General features: G+C 49.5%; 1 protein-coding gene across 2 annotated transcripts; it reads right to left on the minus strand.

The window, feature by feature from the left end:
* Positions 1-5: 5 nt before the first annotated feature.
* LOC122386653 (adenylate cyclase type 10-like) lies at positions 6-20693 on the minus strand. 2 transcript variants are annotated; one of them, XM_043376056.1, is made up of 37 exons: positions 20323-20693; positions 19754-19902; positions 19311-19448; positions 18630-18767; positions 18187-18404; positions 17835-17975; positions 17210-17343; positions 16779-16978; positions 16496-16617; positions 15709-15821; positions 15315-15408; positions 15096-15197; positions 14750-14887; positions 14450-14590; positions 13878-14057; positions 13424-13530; positions 12974-13148; positions 8346-8501; positions 8117-8197; positions 7384-7549; positions 7068-7189; positions 6638-6794; positions 6399-6469; positions 5998-6135; positions 5668-5796; positions 5189-5245; positions 4828-4975; positions 4404-4529; positions 3721-3853; positions 3477-3589; positions 3039-3229; positions 2648-2828; positions 2171-2384; positions 1711-1885; positions 1169-1362; positions 825-963; positions 6-527 (listed from the first exon to the last, which is right to left on the minus strand). In XM_043376056.1, the coding sequence occupies exons 1-37, from the start codon at positions 20538-20540 to the stop codon at positions 366-368; spliced, it is 5361 nt and encodes a 1786-aa protein (XP_043231991.1). In that variant the 5' UTR covers positions 20541-20693; the 3' UTR covers positions 6-365. The 2 variants fall into 2 exon arrangements, with proteins under 2 accessions (XP_043231991.1, XP_043231992.1); XM_043376057.1 differs by having other exon boundaries at positions 4828-4972; positions 20323-20673.
* Positions 20694-21360: the final 667 nt, after the last annotated feature.

The raw sequence follows: 21360 nt of genomic DNA on the forward strand, positions 1-21360 counted from the left end.
GCTACTTCATCATGCTACACTCGTTTATTAATTATTTGCGTACACAACAGTCTAACATAATGATTCATTTACGTCTAACACTTACGAGAAGCCCGACGGCTGTCCTGCGACTGCAGCATAGCGGCTATGGTGCGCTTGAGCTTAACTGTGTAACTCCTGGCTTACGTCTCGCTTTAGAGCGGACCTGTGCAATTCTTATGGGGAAGGCGATCAGTTCAACATAAGCATAACCAGTCTTACAAAATCCTTGCTGTCTTGTGTCTACATAAACCCTTCAGTGTTGTACTAACGCCGCCTTGGCACACACTGCCCCATATATCCCGATCCCCCAGTCAGCCCTCAGCTCCGTCCGTCTCCGCTGTGCCCTAGCTGGTGCCGGTCAGCATGGACTTGTACTCTGGCGTGGGCAGCGTGTACATGATCTTGGACTGGGCGATGTTCTTGGCGTCGTGCCAGTCCAGCTCGCCCTGGATGCTGTGACGCAGCCAGAAGGTCATCACGAACTCGGAGACCTCCTCGAACCACACCTGCCGCGCAGAGAAAACAGGGCGTCAACAGCGCCTCAGAGGGACGGTAGTAGTAGGTCAGAGTTTGACGTATTTCAGAAATAGATCAAACCGTATGAGGTGGCATCTACCTACTACCGGAATACATTACACAATACATATGAAGGGAGCGGACTGTGATGGAAGCCAATCCATTTTGCTCTCATGTTTCCCCGTATTGATAGGTCCGGTTTCTGAACAGGAGCACACTCCACCGCTGAGACCCGACTATCAACTGGCTGTGTTTGCCATTAGCCCCCTTGCCCTGCCCGTACTCACGTATAGCGAGTGTTTGGCCCACTCTCGGTCCAGCACGTTGGTAAGTCTGTCGGCCATCACCACGGCCTCCTTCAGCAGCCGGAACGCCTTGTCCGTCTTACCGGTGAACATGCAGAAGTACGCCCGCATGTGAAGGTATCTGCAGAAAACGGCACCGGCCTTTGTAGGTAACAATGATATTCCACGACTCGCACAAGCTTCGTAAGCAAGAAGTGACTTGAATTTATTGTTGTGAATGTAACTAGAAAACGAGCCCGACAGGATTTCATTATGAGACACATCACCCTAGCACACGATCAGTTTGAGGTTCCAGCCTTGCTAACATATGTCTCCGCAGCACTGACCTGGGTTTGAAGACCTTGTGGAACTCGACTGCCTTGTCGAGCTCCTTGAGGTACTGGCGCACCACGGGCTCGTCCTTCTCCGTCTCCTCGTACAGCTGCTCCACGATGGTCTCGCAGAGCCGGATCAGGCGCGTCTCCAGCAGCTTACAGAGGCCGTGCACGGTGACCACGCAGCGCGCCTTGACCGGCTTCACCTGCGGAGGGGAGTGACGTAAGCTCATCAGAATCCCCTTGGGAATAGACGGGTTATGGTCTTATCAAGTTTATGTGGGAAAGAGACGGGACAGGGCTCATCGGCTAAGCCTGGGGATGAAAAAAGACGACAGACGACAAGCAGCATTCGATGAGGCTTCGGCCCGCCTCTGCAAAATATCAACATCAGCCGCTAGTTCTTGCTTCCCGTTCTTCCTGCTATTGACATTAAAAACGATTAGCTTGTTGCCAACATTCGCCAGTTGTCGGAGCAGTCTGCGATTTATTGCGGTCGTCAGTGCTCACATTCAGTCGTCTCATTCACCCACCTGTCCAGCGTCCTCACCCACCTCCTCGGCGGCGGCGATCCATCGGTCGCACTCGACCCAGGAGTCGGTTCGCGCGTACCAGAGTGCCAGCGTGGCGGCCGCGTAGAACTGCGCCTCTCGCTCGGTGCGTACGGAGGGGTCAGAGTACGTGTCGCGTACAAACGACACGCACGTGCCGATGTCCTCGATACTGAACCTGCCGGGCAATAAACGACCGGCCGGACCGGTACGTTATTGACGCGGCTCGCGGGTCATCGATAATAATAGCAACATGTTTTTTCCGCATATACATTTTATCTCATGAGCTGCTCCGCTATGAATATCCGTTTGACGTTTGTCGTCTTTCGTCGTCTACCAGATTTTGTTCCATCTCCAGCTTTTTTGCGGCTTATCTACCAGACGGATGGGCTGCATTATCCATTAGATGACCGTAATCCCACTATCAATCCCTCCCCGTTACGCCTCCCCCACTCACACTCACCCTGCCTCGATGAGCGTATCCAGACACCCGAGGTAGTACCAGTGTTTCCCCAGCACGTGACTGCCCTCCTCGGCGATGAACATCACTCTACGGGAGAGGTCGACCAGCTCTTGGACGGCCAGCTGCAGCAGCAGGCACTGCGAGAGCAGCTGCGCAGACGCCAGCTCCGCCTCGCCGTCGTGGATCCGGCGGTTGATCCGTAGCGCTATGTAGCCTGCGGCGGGAAGAATTCGGTTAGAATGGTAGCTGCCAGTGAGTCTGGTGGCTAGGTGGTTGTTAACCTGGTGGTTAAAATGGTCTGCGCATCAATGCGCTAGGTTTGAGTGTTGTAAGATGCTAGTCAGATACGAGGTCGAAGAGCCATCGGGGCTATTATGCAAGGTTGCCCATGTTTCGGCGATGCATGCTTAAGCGCTCAGTACAGCTGAGATAGATCATAGAAATGCCAGATTCGTCTGAGCTGTATCGGCCACTTGCCGTTATCCAGCGCCTCGTAGAGTTCGCCGGAGGCCAGCTTCATCCTCAGAACGATGGTGTAGAGACTGGCCGCCGTCGCAAAGTCCTCCTCCTGCATCATGTTGAAGAGCGCCTCCAGCTTGGCCACCGCCATGCTGGAGTAGTAGGAGGCCTGCCGCAGTCGGCCGCGAGCCATGCACGCCTGAAACACGGTCAGAAACGCTTTGGCGTTCCGTCGGCGGGAGGTAGACTGTGCCGCTTTACACAGCTGCATTGCGGTGCAGTATAGCCGAACTTGCGGCTCCGAGTGGACGGGAGCAAACGAGCGTTGTGTAACGTCAAATATGGATCACTATAAGTAAACCATACGACCTAAAGATGAGGAAAATCACACTATCAGTCTCCCACCGACCTGTATGATACTGGAGTAGGCCATGATGAGCTCGTCGAAGTCGGTGCTGGCGGCCTCGGCGATGTTGAGCTGCATCAGAGCGGCCAGGTAGCAGACCGACTCGTTGTGTTTGAGGTGGAACACGTCCGTCAGGTGCTTCAGGCAGTTGGCCGCCTCCACCTTGATGGGTGCCATCTCCTGGTCCACAGAGCCTGACACACGTGCAGGGACGGCGGCCGCGGTGATGGACGTGACAGATGCGCTTTTCACTGTTCTACGTCTTAGGCACTTCATGTTACGTCTTTCGTGAAGAGAATCATGTAGCTGATGTAAACGCATCTATTCAATAATCAATAAAGCTTTACCCAAGAACCAAGGTACTATTTGCAACATTCCACCCGAATGTCTGATTGATAAATGAGGAGAAACTTGTTATTTTCCGATTATGTACCTACTTACCGAGATAATGTGCCGGCATCAGTTGGTGTAGGAACTGGGTGAGCTCCGCTGTCCAGATGTGGAATATGTTCACCCGGGTGGGGAACGATATCTCCAGCATCTCCAGTGCTTCCCTGTGAAACGAAAACGCTAACAAATAGCCAACGTAATACGCGAGACCAAAGCGGGAAATTTCAATTATCCATAGAAAGGTAGCTGAAGCTGAGGACATTAGGCCGGATACGATATCATGAGGCGCTGCTACCTGAGGTGCGAGAGGGCGTCCTCCAACATGCCCATGCGGAGGTAGGCCTGGCCCATCAGGTTCTCCACCTTGGCGTCCTGCCACCACACCGGGATGACGTCACCGTCGTCAGGATCGGGCAGAGGACGTGCGCCTGACGGGATAGCAGAAATATCGTTAAAAAATCGGGAATGCGAAAAATCGACATTCTTAGATGCATTCGAGTGAAGATGACGACGAAGTTAGGATTGTTCTGTCGTCATCTTCGATCGAATACATCTAGGAGCTCGGAGATTTTAGACGGCTGTTGCCTGTAATGACGCCTTTCAGGATGTCTCTCGGCGAAGATTTTAGTAACTCAGAGAACCTGGCTTTAGAACGATATAAGGCTGATAGAAAGTGGCACAGCAATGGGAGCGGCTGTCCCACACCACTAAGGCACCGGAGTTTGCGCCGAGTGCCGACAACGCGGCAGGTAGGCTGTGCCGGATTACACGAGCGCATTGCGGTGTAGCATTATCGAGCGCTTGGCTACGGCGCTTGTCAAGTGAACGGGAAAGCCCATAAATGTGAATTAGGATCAATTATATTTCGTTATAAGCGACTAAAAACCCTTTGTAAATTGAATAAGCAACAAGGGGGGAAGGCTGAATTGAATGACAGACAAGTCTTCTATGACCTAATCGCCTCCGCTCGTGACTGGCCTGTTTTCATTTCATCGACGAGGATCTGCGCCTCTCTCAGGTAGGTGAGTGCCTGGCTGTTGTCCTGTAGGGTGATGGCCGCCTCCCCGGCCGCGCTCAGGAAGTACACTGTCTTACCAACCATGTCTGCGGGCGGTGAACATCCGCGAATCGTAAACATAGGCAAACAAAGTAGGAACTGCATCATGTAAAGCGATAAGTGAGCGTCTGTCAAACTTAGCAAAATGGTAACCACAAAAGACAATTTATATCATACCATAACTCAACAGCTCGGTAAAATAATGCCAACACCATGCATCACGTTGGCCATAAATAATTTGTGCTATCAAATCCAGCCCAGGCTCCTGGGTTGCGTCATATTATTGATCAAGTGGTCCAAGTGATTTATCAACCGACGATTGACATTCGCGCTGCCCGAACTGACTGGCGTTTTTCCAGTGTCGGATGAGCTGCGGGTAGACGGTGGCCAGGATCTCTGTGCATTTGCAGGCGCGCCGGTCCAGTTTACTGCTCTCCTCTTCGTCACCGCTCTCAGAGGGCGCCATCGACGACGAGCGGGAGCGACGCCGCTGCTGCCGACAACAGTGCCGAACACGGAATAACGCAGCGTCAGCCGCGCCGTCACAAACGAACAGAGACAGACGATTTGGAGTTCTATGGATGATGCTTGGACAAGAGTAAAATATATTTGTACATTTTTATTGCAAAACTGTTCGAATAGCGTTTCTCTTACGTACGTGTACAATGTACATGTTACGGGAAATTTGTTAATTTACAACACTCACCTTGGAAAATGACTGATTGGACTGCTGCATCGACCCTCCTGGCATCATGGAGATATCCTGTGGTCAGAGGACGGGTCCGGTCGCGGGGCAGTTTCATGTGTTATTTTTACGCGCCGGGCAACGATCGGACAATATAAAATGGGTGGGATGCGTGTCGGGCACGTAACTCAGTGACAAATAACTGGTACCCATTTTATTGGTATCTGGTGATAGCATTTTTCGTCGACCTTACCCTGCTCCCAAACCCCACTGCCCGATTGACATTGTCGGATCCAGAGAGTTAGTGGTGGACACTTTGGGTGTATATTCCCAGTTCTTTAAATCACAAAAGCCAATAAAATATTTCTTAAAAACTCATAAACCTTTTCATTTAGAGAGGACAACGGCAATTTCACACACACTACTGACGTCTCCGGGAAAACACTTCCCCTGACGCCGCCTGGACCCGCCAGTGTCCGGTGCCCCCACCGCCCGCTCACCTGGCTCCTCTCCCGGCCCTTGGGCTGCACCTTGGTATTCTGGTAGAGACGCGACCGGCGCGTCGACTGCTCCTGGTTCTGAGGCACGGGAAGCATCGACGACGAGCGCATCGACACCTTGAACGCCTCCTGTCCACCGCAAAACGAGCGAGGAGGTTGTTAGAGGGTAGAGAGTAATGAAGAGTAATGAATTCACATGAAGAATGTTTGCTATCTCACATTGGTCACGGATGATGCCTCATTAAAATTTCTAGCTGCAGACAATCTTATCTGGTGAACCCAGACTTTTAAGCGATGTTTGGGATTCATACATCCCGTGTTTTGACGTACCGAGTGGGTGGTTCCGCCGTGCTCGAAGCCGCCGCCGCCGCAGCTGCGACACCGGTGCGCGCGCCCCTCGAGCTGCAGCGCCGCGTTCCGGTGCAGGTGCTGGCGCTGCTTCTCCATCAGCGTCTCATAGGCCAGCTCCTGTCGATGGGAGGGTAAGTGAGACGTAGGGTATCGATCCATATGTTTGCATAGAATCGTTACTTTAATCGATTGTTTGAATTGACCGATAGTGACGTAAATCACGCCGGCGATAAAATATACATTTTGAGTTCCAGTTTCTTTCAGCCGAAAATATTTTTAGGCAACTTCGTTATATTGCAAACATAATCCGTATCTAATCAATCGGCTACACCTGTTTACGACGTATAATCCGCTGAATATTAGAGTCGGCCCTGACTTACCTCCATGATGGCGGAGACAAACCTCATCAGCTGACAGTGAACGTACTGCGGCTCGGAACTCTTCAGCGCAGCTGAAAAAGGAAAAGGTGGTCAATCTAGGAAACTTCTTACCTATATGAACTGGCTCCTTGCATCATTGCTGCAATGCTTTCAACATCCGCATTCGAGATACCGCATTCAATTCGACAGTCCACCCTCTCTCTCCCTCTCTCCCTCTCCCCCTCTCTCCCTCCTCTCACCTATGATTGGCGGCACGTCACAGTGGCACTCGATGCTCTTTGAGGTGACCTGCGCGGTGGGGTGGTTGTGGTGCCCCTCCTGGTTTGGAGGCGCAGTGGCGCACATGATAATACGCAGCTCGAACAGACGCCGCATCGCCGAGCGCACCTTCCGGGCCTGGAGAACAGAGCGATGACGCAGCTCACTTTTACGTGAATTTGGCTATTTTAGTTACTTATTTGATTGATTAATTTGCTCTTACTTTATATAGTTGAGGCATTATCACATTCTGGAGATAACATATCGATATCACATCGTATAGCTGTCATATCGAGATAACATATCGTTAAACGTATCGTATAACATATCGTTACGTATCGTTAACACATAGGTATATTCTACTTTTCAATTCAATTATGTATGTTTATGTAGAGTCAACTTGCATTTTACCTGGAAGTTTGGGATGATTGCCTCTAGTAGCTGCCGCTCAAATGTGTTCCCTAAAATGGCGCCACATTTCAGAAACATTTGCTCGAAGGGCTTCAACTTGTCGAACGTGGCCATCATCATACCTGAGGAGCGCGAAGCACAAAAATCGGATTAATAAATGTCGAGTCATATGATATGCCAAACAACATTCACATAACATATCGTAATAAACCCGTTACAGTGCCATAACCTTTTCTCCTGCAGTGTCTTCGTGCCCTTTATGACCTCTGTGACCACTCCGTCTCCCCCTCTTCCTCTCGCAGTCGTTCGGACCGACCTCTCATGGTGTCCGGTATGGGTATGTTGGCGAACACTATGCCGGGCGCCAGGTCGCAGATCATGTTGGACCCGGAGGCCCTCACGAGCGGGTGTTCTGCGGGCGTCTCCTCCTCTTCCTCCTCCGGCACGCTGGCGATCTCGGGCATCACCACGTCCGGCAGTGGCTGTAACAGGTTTAGTGACAGTGGCAACGTCAGACTCGATGGAAAGACTGGGAAGACAGACATCAACTTCGACCGCCGACGAGCATGTGGTATCTGCTTTGCCTTTTTAATTTTTATTCGCCGTGACACCTAGCACGTTGCTCAGTTTGTCCAGGGATTAGTCGTGTCTTCTTCTCTTATTGTTTTTTTTTCTCGGTCAGCAAACGGTCAACTGGAACGCTAGCGTAGTGCACGCTGTGCCGCCCGGCGCCCAGCCCGATAGTTCACAACTCTGCTCATAGATGTCGCGCGTGGTGTGCGCCTGACGCATACTGTGCCGCAAGACACATGAGCGCCTGACGCACGCTGTACCGCAAGACACGTGCCTCTTATTCAGTGTGGTGTCGCGAGAATAAGGGTGAGCTGAGCATCAAACACGTTATGCCGCAAATGAATTTACATACAACAAAACACCACCACAGGTTATTATTGACCATCACAAAACAGTTAAATTCCGCATCAAGTCAGCGGCCCAATTAACAGCTTAGATCGTCAATTTCACTATGCAGGAATACCTACGATTCTTACTTTGTCTCTGCCGAGCAGCTTGTCGAACACACTGGCTCTCTTCCTGTACTTGTCTTTCTTCTGACCGTCCGCTGACTCCGCCTGAAAAGACAAAATGTGAGAAATACCACTTTGTTAAAGCGTTCAATAGACTCATTGTCATTAGGGCATCGATGGTGCCAATTAGAGTATGTTACTGGCATGAAGCTACTGTTCGTCACATGTTATGGATATGGATGTCCTTCCGTACCTCTGCTGATGCGGCGGACGGTTTGGTGGCCCTGGACTCGCGTCGCGCCATCATCTGAGCGCGGGGCTTCTCTGACTGGTCAGGGACAGCGGCGGCGGCGGCGGCAGCGGTCTCGGAGCTGCTGGCGTGGATGCTGTCAGAGGCAGCCACCGTCCTCTGGGAAGGGAACGGTGGTTCAGAGGGACACGGGAGTTTTTTATATGACACATAATAATAATGTTGTCTGCAATACCGGAAATATTTGGCGGTACGACTTAAAGGGACCATCCCACCTTAACATTAGTTTTGAGTTGAGATAGCCAAGTTTGCGGCCAGGCTCAGAAACCACCATTTATCCTGGTCGCAACCCCCGCAGCTTTATGGTGTTCAAGAAATTTCTTCCCTTTACTTGCAGGGTGGGACCAGCTTAGTCCCTATCTCTTAACCATTAGCGGTTTTTTGATGACGTCAGCAGTCATTTCAACGCCCGCCATTCCTTGAACCCGAGTTTTGCCGACCTTGAGCTCCCTTTTTTATCAACGTGAAATCCGTCGTCGGCGCTGAGAAAGCCTATTGCTTTTCATTTTAATTTGAATATTAGAAGATACCCACCACTGGAACTTGGACTGATATTATACCAAGGCCGAAGATGATCAAGCTGCCTGCTATATCTGGAGCTTGGTGTTCAACTTCAACATGGAATAAAAAACAAAATATCAAAGCAAACTGGATATGGTACTGCAAGTTAAAGTCCAAAGAAATTTGAAGAGCTGACAATTGACATTAATTCTTTTCCTGCAAGGTTTCCATATGGAGATCACAGTCACACCATGAAGAAATATTTTTGATGTTAACAGTTGAAAGGGGATTTATATTCCAGTTTTGACGAAAGACGCTGCTGACTGTCTTTGGAAAAGGATGTCGGCATGAGGTGCAATTGTGCTTGTGAAGTGGTTATAACTGGTCTTTTCACAGTATTAAATTAAATGTGCCATTGCAGCCAAGTGTGTTATCATGTAAGGTAAAATCAAAACTACAATGTTGGTTTTACGAGCATTGAGAAGGCTGGTAGGTAACACCTGCCTGTGCTCGTAAATCATGCTGCCAGAGTATTCTAAATTAATTTTATCATACACTTTTGTTGTCCAGAATGGTTGCACTATTGTTTGGTATCATATTATTCCATGTAAATATGGTAGTGTAAAGTCCGACCAACATGTTACCAGATTTGAAGCTGTTACGTTACCTAAGTCCTACCTGTTTTTTACTGGCGTGGTGAATGTCACATGGATTTTGTTTTGAGGTGCAGACCTAGTAACTCTGACTACATGGGTTTGAAGCTATTATCTATTCTGTTTTTACTGGCCTGGTGAATGGCGACTGATGTTGTCCGTGGATGGCACTGAAACAAATTTTGAGTGTTTTGTACAGTGTTTTAATACAATGCTGAGGGCTGAAAGTTCTCTTGTTTAGAGTGGTGAAAGTTCAGGATATGCCAGCCACCATGGTGGGTCAGAGTTAAATGTGTTGCAGTCAGTTCGGCTTCGGCAAGCACACGGATGGGCATACGCATCAAGACCTGCTCTGCCATACTTTCAGCCAATTTTACCTAGGTAAGTCTTTTCTTTTTTCTGCCAAAAGCTATGACATTGTGAATTTCAGCACTGTGGCCTGTGTGTAGCTTTCAGGAAAGCAATTCTAAATAAAGCTCTGATAAAGTGCATGAAATCAGCAATGCAGCCCTCTATTACATTTTCTACAACATCTTACTTGTTCCTTGCATGGAGAGAAAAATGCAATGTTATGAATTCGTTTATTCACATAATTTGACAGGCATGCAGTTACCTGCTACTATCACTGCACAAAACAGAGCAGAAAACATCAGTTGATCAAACACAAGACATAACAGAAGTTTACAACATAGGGCTGCCGAACCTGCTTCCTCCCACCACACTACCACAGTTGATGCCATTTCCTAGCCTGGCTTGATGTGAGCACTGAATAGCTGCTTTGTCTAATTACAGCTCACTACCATTCAACTTAACCCTCGCATGTGTGCGGCGTTTGCCAGCTTCTAATGTGTAGGGCGGGGGGGTCGGTTGGACCCCCCCCTTGCCGTTTGGCCCCTGATCGAGCTAGAGCTTCGCGGAAAAAACGAGCGTGTTGCCCGTGACGAGAGGAAGCCGATGATACCCAATTTTAAGGTCCTAGGTCATTGGTTGACCTTCCAGGTCAGGTCAATGACCCAAAGTCGGGAAAATCGGGACCTGTTAGAAAGTCGTAAAGTGTGGCTGCTAAGAGGTTTTTCGGGGTGCTGATTACGAATATCGTGTTAGTTTTGATCACAGATGATGTCTTGAAGCATTTAGACCAGGTCGGGTCAGGTCAGGTCAGGTCAACCAGTAGGCGTCGTGACGGGTATTCGTAGTACGTGTCAACCGCCTCTGACAGCTTCGTAACATGTTACGAAATCACCAAAACTACTTCGTAAATGTTCAAATGGTTGCTAAATTCGAATTCAGCTCCAAAAACTAGCCTAGAAACATGTACAACTCGAAAAAGTGACCCGAGGTCACCCGAGGTCACCAAAGGTCAATGACCTGACCTGACCTTCAGGTGACCTTGACACACACGGGAGTAACATCAAATCACATGTTTGAACGTTTGAAACCACGAAAAGCTTGCAAACACGCGGCTAGTGCGAGCCGACATACGCGAAATCGCGATTCCGGCCAAACATGGTCTCGGAAAAGAGGTCACAGGTCAAAGGTCATTTGGGTCAGGGTCATGAAATTTTCAGGGTAGGTGTAAAATTGATCAATGCGAGGGTACTGAAAGTTTCGTCGCGATCGGCCGCTTTTTACGCGAGTTATTCGCGAAAAACCATGGGGGGGGGGTCCATCCGACCCCCCCCCCTACACATGCGAGGGTTAAACTACTCTCTTTAAAGTAAGAGTGAGAGCGTTCAGTGTTCATAGCAGCTCGACAGACGACAGACAACAAACATCTTGACAAACCAACCAGTATTTGATTTGGCTAATGATTTATGTGCTTGTTGTATCATGGCCAAACTACTTTAACAGCAATAATCCCTGTTTCATCTTGATCTTGCTTTTATTTCCATTTGAACTCAGATCTTGAAACAATCATCTGAAGTGATATCAGATACTGTCTTCTGTTTCTCTTGAAAGCAAGTTAAAACAACAATGATAAACTAAGGCAGGAGATGTGAGTTGTGGCAGTAGATTTTTGATTCAACATATGTCAACCTTATATTGCTTGAGACCTCTGTGACAGACAAACAAATATTTATAGTTTTTTGATAGTTTGGATTCTTGGCTTGATTTAGCAGATCAGCTGTGAATCTTGGACGCCGGTGAAAACAGGGCGCCGGAGGGCATAATAGTCACGTGACATTTGGAACTTCTCCCGCTCCACGGGCCTTCTATATGCCAAACGTCACGTGTAAATTTCACGAACCTTGATCAAATCGCCCCAGGCGCCCTGTTTTCACCGTCGTCCTGAATCTTGACTTTGAAATCACATAAATGTCATGGTACCCGAACGAATCCTCGCATGACATTTCTTCGTAGCACAATTTTTCGTCCGCATTTCTTCGTCTACAAATCTTCGTCGGTGCATTTATTTGTCCCTCAATGCTTACTCTTGCATATATTTGCGTTGAAGAAGAAATGCGAGCCGATTTTCATATACTCTGGTGCGAGACAAAGTAATGCGATAGGTACGAATAAATGCCCTGACGAAGATTTGCAGACGAAGAATTGCGATACGAAGAAATGCCATAAGAATTGTCCTGGAATCCTTTATTGGCCATCATATATTGACCTTGATAAGATAAACGCATCATTCGCGCAATATTTGTCGCACTTTGATACCAAATTATTGCTTCCAAATGCCGACGTAAAGAAAACCTTTATGTGACGTCATAGAAACAGCGGATTTCCCAAAAAGTAAACAAAAATAAAAGTCTAACCCCGCGTTCGATGTCTCCCGGACGGCGAAGATTCTATGCCGTCCGGGCCCAAAATGGCGTTCGATGTCGCACGGACGGCAAAGATTCCACGTGACATCTCGTAGAATCTTTGCCGTCCGCGCAGAATCTTTTGAGCGTACTACGGGGGGCAGAGAGGCAATGGTGGCGCGTATTTCAAAAGCGGCGCAGCAGCTGTTTGCAGAAGTTGTTGACATTTGTGCGCGGTCTCTATGGAAACGTAAACTTGGACCTTTTTCGAAACTGACGCACATTGTGTAAGTGGCGCATAAAATGGCCGATCTCGTCGTCCGACTGTGTGCTTCATCGAACGCAAAATAGAATATTCTGCGTAGAATGTTCTTCGTCCGAGGAGACATCGAACGCGGCCTTATATCTCGAAAACGGGTGAATATTTTCCGGTAAAATTTGGTAGATGTTCATTTTCGCTCTTTGTGATTCACGCTACATCACTTTTATGCCAATTCATTAACTTTTTTGAAGGTGGGAGGGTCCCTTTAAGCGAGATGAAATTTTCCCCGCTCCTTAGAAAACAAAAATGGCATGTCTTGCGAGGCATTTCGTCCAAAATTGTGACGTTAAGTCTGTACTGGTTTGCCCATCCCACTGGCCAGCTCGTCACCGCCCGGTGGCTCACCAGCACACTGGAGCGTTTGGTAACCAGGGTGGGGTTGGCGAACACAATCCGTTTGTGTTTGTCCTGCGAGGCGTTGCTGGTGATAGGTAGCACCCGGAGGAACTGGTTCTGGAACATGTCGCCCAGCAGCTGCTCGCACCAGCCGGGAATGCCGTGCGACTTCTCCTGCAGCAGCCTGACAATGCGACATCGTTCAGCAAACCGAGGTTAGATTGTAACTGAGGCCTGTGCAGTGTGAATGTTATGGCAGTCTTGGCTGTTTTTGGGAGCGTGGAGTACGAAAGAGAATGTGCAAATCAGTACAACACTAACCCGCGACTAATGATGTTATGTCATATGCGTGTAACGTTATTTAGAGGGCTCCTTATAGTAAATAGTTGTCTCGTAAGGCGTAGAAAAGCAACGAATGAGCGTCATTGTTATGCAGTAGAATGTTGTGAGCCCACATACTTGACCACTTCGTGTGGGACGCCCTTGACCTCCAGGATCTGACAGGCGAGGGCTGTCAGGTACTCGTTCTCCAGACCCTTCATCCTGACGTGCGTCAAACCTTTCGACTGAAGCAGGGAAAAAATTGAGTGAACTGTAAAGGTGCTGTCCATAAACGCGCATCAAAATCAAGGCTATGCGAGATAACTACCGCTCCAAACGAAACATTGAGAAATATTTCGTCGTAATCTTACTGGTCCCATCCTTCAATTCAAGGCCATATCACATGACACAGCCCCTCCGCCTACCCGTCTTTCAACTCCTCCCTCCCTCCCTCCCCACCCTCACAATCTGTATGGCTATGTCAGACAGTATCTCTCCCTCCCTATCCCCTCCCCACCTTCAGAGTCTGTGTGGCCATGTCGGGCAGCATCCCTCTCCTTCCCCATCCCCCTTCCCTTCCTCCCCTCCCCACCTTCAGAGTCTGTGTGGCCATGTCGGGCAGCGGGTGCAGCGGCGACGGCGGCATCATGGACAGCACGCACAGCACCGCGTCGCTCGTCGACGAGATGGTCTCCAGGAAGGACCACGTCGTGTCGTCCATGAAGTGCGCGTTGTCGATGCCAAACACCACGCCCGCAGACATCTCCGTGTGCTGCACAGTGAACAAGATAGACGAGTTGGAGTTACTGGACTGTGTTAATTCACCATCTTTGAGTCCGTCCATGAAAATCCGTGAAATCCGTGAAAGCCCGTGAAAATGGTGTCGACGCCAGCGACTTTTTCAGCGACGAAATCCGATTTAGCCTAACATAGCGCATGCAATCAACTGGAACACAATGAACAGGGAAATCACATCGGTTTTATCGCCTGTAGGGGAATATTTGTAGAGGAACAACTGCCTCTCTCGCCTGTAGGAGAATACCATACATTCTCGCCAGTAGATGAGCATTATCTATCCACACCTGTAGGGGAGCACCATTCATCCTTGTCTGTAGAGGAATTATACCATTCACACTGGTCGCTGCGACTACACGCATGCGATACCTCTTTGAGGATGCACCAGAGAAGTTCAGTCGTCATCTTTTTTCGAGTCGGCCCGTCAGACTGGGCTATCTTCGGGCTGACTGGGAGCTTCAGCTGCAGCAGGTCGTTTAGAAGGCACAAATCCTCGCCCAGACGCTTGTCCTGACGTGTGTAACAAAGAAGATAAGCCTGTCAGTTGTCACACCTTGACTGCCACCAGTTTAATTCATCGTGAGTGCATCGTTATGAAATAAGAGAGAGAGAATGAGAGCCTTTTATATTACTCAGAGCTCAGAGCGGGGGCTGGTCGTATTGTTTCACCTTGAAGTGGTCCATGACGTGCACCTCCTTCTCCTTGGCGGTGCGGTACTGGTGCAGGCCCAGCAGCTGGGTAAAGAGGCCGTTCAGCGCGTACCCGCGGATACCGCTCAGCTGGAGAGTCATCGTCACCTGCGCCACCTGAACAGACCAACAATTAACAAACGATGTAACATAGCGGTATCGTCACCTGCGCTACCTGAGCAGGCAAACAAACACGAGTGGCAAGTGAAATTTGCTGAATCCAGTTCAATTAAAATAGCATTTAAGTTGATCTAGCGAATCGAGGCGTAATTAAGACCTAAAAATGTCGTTGCGCTGCTCCGCACATGACACGCTATCATCTCACCATACAGCCGTTTTTCTTAGCCAGCGATATGAGGGCGTCCAGCAGTCGACTTTTGCCAATCCCCGACTCTCCCTCGAACACGATTATACGGACGTCCGTCTCCTGAGAATACAGGATTCCTAGATGTTATACAAAAGGCTTCACTGCTTGAAATGTACAAAGAGTGATTGAAAAGGCAATAACAGGGACAGCAATGGTAATGAGCATTAGTCAGCTTACCTTGATGTTTTTGACTTTTTCGGTGAAGTCTTTGATCTCTTCTTTTCTGCCCAATAGCGGGTACTTGTATTGAGGTAGCCTTTGTCCCAACTCTCTGAAACAACAGATGGTGGCCAGTGGTGAAACTCGATGAGCCACAAGTACAACAAATATAGTTTTGAAGATAAGGAATATGACCAAGCATATAAAGCAATGTTTAAGAAAGTTGCAAAGGGAAAAGTTTTAGTGCGCAGTATGGAAAACAATATATGCCTTTGTCAACCCAAGACGTAGATTGATTAAAAAACTCAAGAATATTTGAGAAAAAAGACGTGTTCAGGGAACAGTAAATTCATCAACACACAACATTTTCCCCCTGTTCCTTTTGCGGCTGCACAGTATTTGGCTCACTGACCCGTCCGATGGAACAAAATGGTAGATGTTTCCCGGGTTCGGTATTCCCTTCAGAGGCTTCGGTTCCAGCTTCTTGAACTGCTGTATCGGCAGGTGGGAGTGGTAGTAGCTATCCTGTAACACACGCAGGTAAGTGTCAGTGACAGTGAGCATTTGGTGAACATTCTTTAGTATCCTTTCTATGGAAGACGTTACCTCAATCCTGCAGCTTCTAGTCTGACCAGAGACAGGAGTACAACCTTTTTTCGGCCGCCGTCGACTGCCGAGTGCCAACACTTGGCCGATGAACGGGCCTGCCACCTTACTGGAACGTCGGGCCCGCATCATTATACGTCTGATCCCAGTCGTTCGTATGGGATCAAACCAAAGATGCGGGACTCATCTTCTATCGGCTTAGCCATTTAGCGTTGACCGGGCAAGGAAACAATGACATAAAAAAAACACATCACCAAGGTAATCAAGCAGGATTTTGATCTAATTTTAGGAGTTAGGACACTTAGGATGAATACAATCGTCCTAAGAGGGCTTAACATAACGTTAAATCGTCGGTGTTCGAAACTTATTTTGAAAATAGTATTAAAGTACTCGGCTTTTCCGGACAGTTTCGTGACTGTATTATTGTCACTTCGTCAGCGGCATACTAGTAATATAAACATTTTCGAAATCACATTTTCAAAACACAAGTAAATAAAACGCACTACAATACAATACAATCGCAACTCTGTAAGAATTAATATTAAAGCGAGCTGCTCCCTCCCAATATCCGACACGTTCGCTGTGAATGCTACCTCGTCGCAGGAGACAACGCCCGGGTAGTTGGTCATGAGCCGGGCAGCCTTGTTGACAGTCCGTCCAATCACCGTGTACTCGTGTCGGGCCGGATGACCAATCACACCGCAGAACGTCGGCCCTGACACACACAGATAACCAATCAGCGACGAGAGACGGGGACTGGCTCCACCCATCTTTGAGGAAACGGGAGGGCAGCAGGCCATGGGATGACAAGGTAAATTCGTGCAGCAATAACCTGCATTCCCCGAGAGAGAAAAAAATCAGGTTCTAGCAACCGACCTGTGGTGACGCCGATGGAGACGCGGTTGATGCCGGTGACCTCCTTCAGCAGTTCCTGGGAGATGGCGTCCGCGCACTGCAGCGCGTGCGCCACCTCGTTCTTGTGCTTGAAGCCGGGCAGGCCGAATATGACCAAGAACGTGATGCCCTTGTCGAAGGCGAACACCTTGTTCAGGCAGCCACTCACCGCCGTTATCTTTCTGTAGGAGTTAAAAATAGTCTGTCAATTTTCGGGACAATTTGAGAGCATTGACCATGATCACGTTTGCCAAATACGTCACTTAAACCTTTCATTTTAACAAGCTGGCAACGCAAACCCAAAAGTACATGATTGACTGTCCGAAGATATGTGGCGCCTCGAGCTCAACGGGGACTCTAAAGCTACGCTAACTTAGCGATCACTCATAAACGGCCTTCACTATCTGACTAACTTGTGCATGACCACGAAGGCATCCTGCAGGATGGAGGGCAGTTCGGACGACACCCCATCCGTGGCGAGCTGGCAGAATACGATAGAGACCTGGCGCATCTCGGAGAGGTATTCGAGCGGCTGGTCGTCCGCCAGCTGAAAGACAAATGGGATATTACGGGTGTGAACAACAGGGTAGAGGCAGAAACACGAAAGAGATATTCGGCACGCCAAGAAACTAGACGAGCGAACGCAAAACACTGTCAGCTTTCGTAAGCTTCAGATAAAAAGTCACGCTTACCACAGGTATGATCACCGCCCCTTGACACCGTGCTTCGGCTCGTTCCCGGCTAGCTGCTAGATACTGCACCGCACGACACAATGTTTCGTCTTTCAGTCGCTAGGTGTCACTACTATCCAGCGCCTGAACGATGCTGTGCCGCAGGGCGCAACGAATCATTGGGACACATGCCGCTCCGTGGGAGCATTTGAGGCCGCGACTCTCCCAATCTAATAAGTGCATGAAATAGAGCAATTATGTAGCTTAACGTCTAGTCTATGGATGGTGAAACTTGTGAGACGAATTATGATAATTTGCGGCCAAGGGAGATAAAAAACACGATGCTTTGTCGCCGGGTTTCACACACCTTTTTCAGCACGGGTGGGATGACATAGGGCGTCAGTTTGGCCTCCATGGAGCTTGGAACGGCGATGGACTGTCTCACCGAGGCCAGGTCAATGGCCTCCTTGCTGTCTCGGTCACTGTCGTCCCGCACGGCATGTCTCACCTGAGGAGGGCGAATGGAAATGCGGTTACTGCACAAAGCAGGCTGTGCGGGTGGACTTTGATAACAGGATCACTAAGCAGCTTTATTGATTATCATATGCGCTTATTTTCATGATAAATGAATCACTTGTCTCTACTACAGCGCTATCTGAAGCGCCTCCCTGTATTACACTCCTGGCTTCTTTCCTAAACTGCACCGTTAGACCTCCTACCTTCATGAACCCGGTGTTTCCCCGCGGATCGGCGTCGTAGCAGGTGGATGCCTTCATCATGGCCCAGGCCATCGGCGAGACGACCACGTCTCCCGACTCGCACTGGTTTTCACTGGCGTTGACGTCATCCACGGCCGAGCCCACGATGACGAACTGGCTGCAGCTGCGCAGGCCGATAAAGAACATGGTGACCTCGCCGCAGGCGATACCGACCTTCACTGCAAGCAAGGTAGGCAGGAAGGTCAGCCAACTGGAAATGTGTATTGTAATGCATAGGGGAAATTTGCATGGACGCACATGTTGGGTGAGTATACGTCAAATATCAGTCGTTCCTAACGCGATATGCAGTTACACACCCATGCACATGTCTGAGAGTACAAGCCCACCCCTATAAAACTTCGCTCAATCGAGAACTGGCACCAGTGTCGTCATATTTCACCCACCTTTGAGCCGAACTCCGACGTCTGTGGTCCGGATTCCGTAGTGTTCCTGGATGTGAACCGCGCAGGCAGTGGCCTCCTCCAGTTTCGCCGGCATCTCGGCCTCCGAATTACACGCCCACATGGCCAGAATGGCGTCACCTGTTGCAGAAAACAGACGGCTGAGCACTTAGCAGCTCCCGAAGATACATTAGCAAAATAAATGTGCAATACACGGGGAAATACAAGCCAAGTACAGTTTTAATATTTCCGGTATGAGTCTGGTTTTGTGTTGAATAATGAAGGGAGTGAGCTGGCAGCCGCCCAACTCGGCACCGCGGCTCTGCTCGCTCGCCAGGGCTGGTCGCCGCGCGGCCCCTGATTGGTTGTCGCGAGGTCGCCGCGCGGCCCCTGATTGGCTGTCGCGAGGTCGCTGCGCCTGGGGCGCTTGGTGACCGCGGCCGGGTTGGGACAGTGCGCGTTCGGGACGGACGGACAGATATAGAGATAGAGAGGGGAGCGCGAATTTATAACTTGTGCTGCTGAATGCAAGCTTGGGATATATTGAGTACTGTCGATCTATTGGGTATTATGTGGACGCAAATCAATCTTCGATCACTTAGCTGTATGGTAAATTATTGAAAATTGATAAATAAATTATCATAGCGTTTACTGAACACTCGGACCGTAAAGCTGGGAGCTGACCTGCGAACTGCAGCACGTCTCCGTCCCGGCGCAGGATACACTCTACCAGGGCTCCGATGTAGCTGTTGAGCGTCTCGGTGAGTTTGTCGGTGCCGCCGCGCCCGCTCAGAGTGTATTTCTCCGTCAGAGCGGTAAACCCTACCGAAAGACAAGACATTGGGTACTAGTGTAACGGACGAAACAACTGCTCCAGAATAGATGAATCTAGTTAGCAAACATTGAATGATGCCGTAACAGAGAAAGGTAGCTGTACCTATGTACAAGGAACGTTGAGCTCCCACCAATTCCTCCACAAATATCTTTTATTTTTAGCGTATTCGACCAGCGTCCATTTAACCCAAATTATAGTTTTGCCTTCTCTTCGTGAACCCTGAGAAACTCTATTCACCGGATGTCTGTGATCGATTTCTCTCATTCCCATGATTCCCACCTAGCCCTCATACCGGAGACGTCGACGAAGAAGGTGATGGCGTTGGTGTCCTTCCTGTGCGGCATCTGCGTATCCTGGTCGGCGATCAGTACGTCCGGCGTGTGGGTGGCCAGCTGCTGGGCCCGCTTGGCCGCGGCCGCCTCCCCGCCCGGGATCACTGACCTGTCAGAGGGGCGAGACGCCGGCGTCAAAATCAACCGGCATCGATATTGCATCCAGTAGCAGATACTGGGTTAGGGACGAAGAAGCTGAGCAGGGAAATCGAAACCAACATAGCTTCATTATGTTTCCGGCAACCATCAGTGGAAAGCCGATACACTTAATTACACAAATAAGGCCTTACGATTTCTAATACGGAAAGGCTAAAAAAGTACATGTAAGTACATATTTTGTAGCTTGCAAGACAAAATAAGTAGGTTGCTACGGCTTTGGCAAGACGCTTCTGCCATTGACCAAGTCTTTGGTCAATGCCTTTATCCCGACCGAGGCGATAAATACCAGTGCGACAATGCATGATATCCTCTGAAGTTCATCGTCTCTCTAGAAACGTGATTACAACCAGGCAGGAAGTCCCGCACCCACCTGAGCCGTCGGAGGTTGGACGTTTTCCGCTCTGGCCCGATATCTCCCACGAAGAGCTGCTGAGAGATGTGCTGGTTAAGCATGTCTCCGGTGGCGTCCAGACTGCCCTCCAGACCCCCTTTCTTGCGGTTCTCCAGGGAGGAGAGCCGAGAGGCCGAGGAGCGGGCCGACGGCGCCTCCAGCGGACTGTGGTTGTGCGGCGCCTTCTTCTGAACCATGATCGGTGATTATATACGCACCATTGCATAAATGATGGTATCGAATTTAATCAGAGGAGTTAAATGATATCTCATGCTCTATATTCAGCAAATAAGGCGATTATCAGTGCATAACAAGAAGCGGCCATTACTGCGCCAGCGAAAGAAAGCACTGGCTCGTTTACTTTGTTGTCCCTCGCTTCTTTACTTGCTCGTGTGCTTCATTTTACAGAACCTCGCTGAAGCACGTCAGAAAAAGGACGGTGTTATTTAATGTCATCGTTCAAGGTGCAGTCGCACCGAAAATAGCTATTTTTGAATAATAATAGCATATGGAATGCGTATTATCGATCGTAAGTAAAAAAAAACTTGTCTAGTAAAATCATGCTATCAGCATATTCGTCGTTAAACATCCAAGCTCGGTCACGGAAGTGTAACTTTGGTTGTATCGCAACCATAACTGGTGCTGCTTCATTTTGCAAAACATCGCGTCGAAACATATTTATTCTAATTATACCGATATAGCAGCACTCATTGAATCCCTCCACTGTAACGACCCGTGCCACTTTGGCGCCCCGCGGCACGGTTCCGTGGTGACCGGCCATTGGTTCCAATGTTGTCACCGGCGCGGCTGTCGGGGCGTTAGCTGGTATATTGATTGGTGAGGAGGCCCTGGCAACCGGTACACAGGGGGCTGCGTGCCGGGCCGGCCACCACAGGTCCTGCCGAGCGGGCCGATCGAGCCGGGCTGACCGACGGGACCGGCCGGCCGGCCGTGCAGTGCCGTGACAGCGCCGACTCGGTGCGCCCGGGTTCAGCGTGCGGTGGACTGACTGTAGGC

Source organism: Amphibalanus amphitrite, unplaced genomic scaffold (genome assembly GCF_019059575.1).
Source record: "Amphibalanus amphitrite isolate SeventyFive unplaced genomic scaffold, NRLGWU_Aamphi_draft 000258F_arrow, whole genome shotgun sequence".
NCBI lineage: Eukaryota > Metazoa > Arthropoda > Thecostraca > Balanomorpha > Balanidae > Amphibalanus > Amphibalanus amphitrite.

Coding starts and splice junctions, on each gene's coding strand:
- LOC122386653 (XM_043376056.1), bottom strand. CDS start 20,540: ATGGTTCAGAAGAAGGCGCCGCACAACCACAGTCCGCTGGAGGCGCCG. Junction 3,590..3,720: donor GACGCCCTCTCGCACCTCAG/GTAGCAGCGCCT, acceptor TTCGTTTCACAG/GGAAGCACTGGAGATGCTGG. Junction 1,886..2,170: donor GATACGCTCATCGAGGCAGG/GTGAGTGTGAGT, acceptor ATTGCCCGGCAG/GTTCAGTATCGAGGACATCG.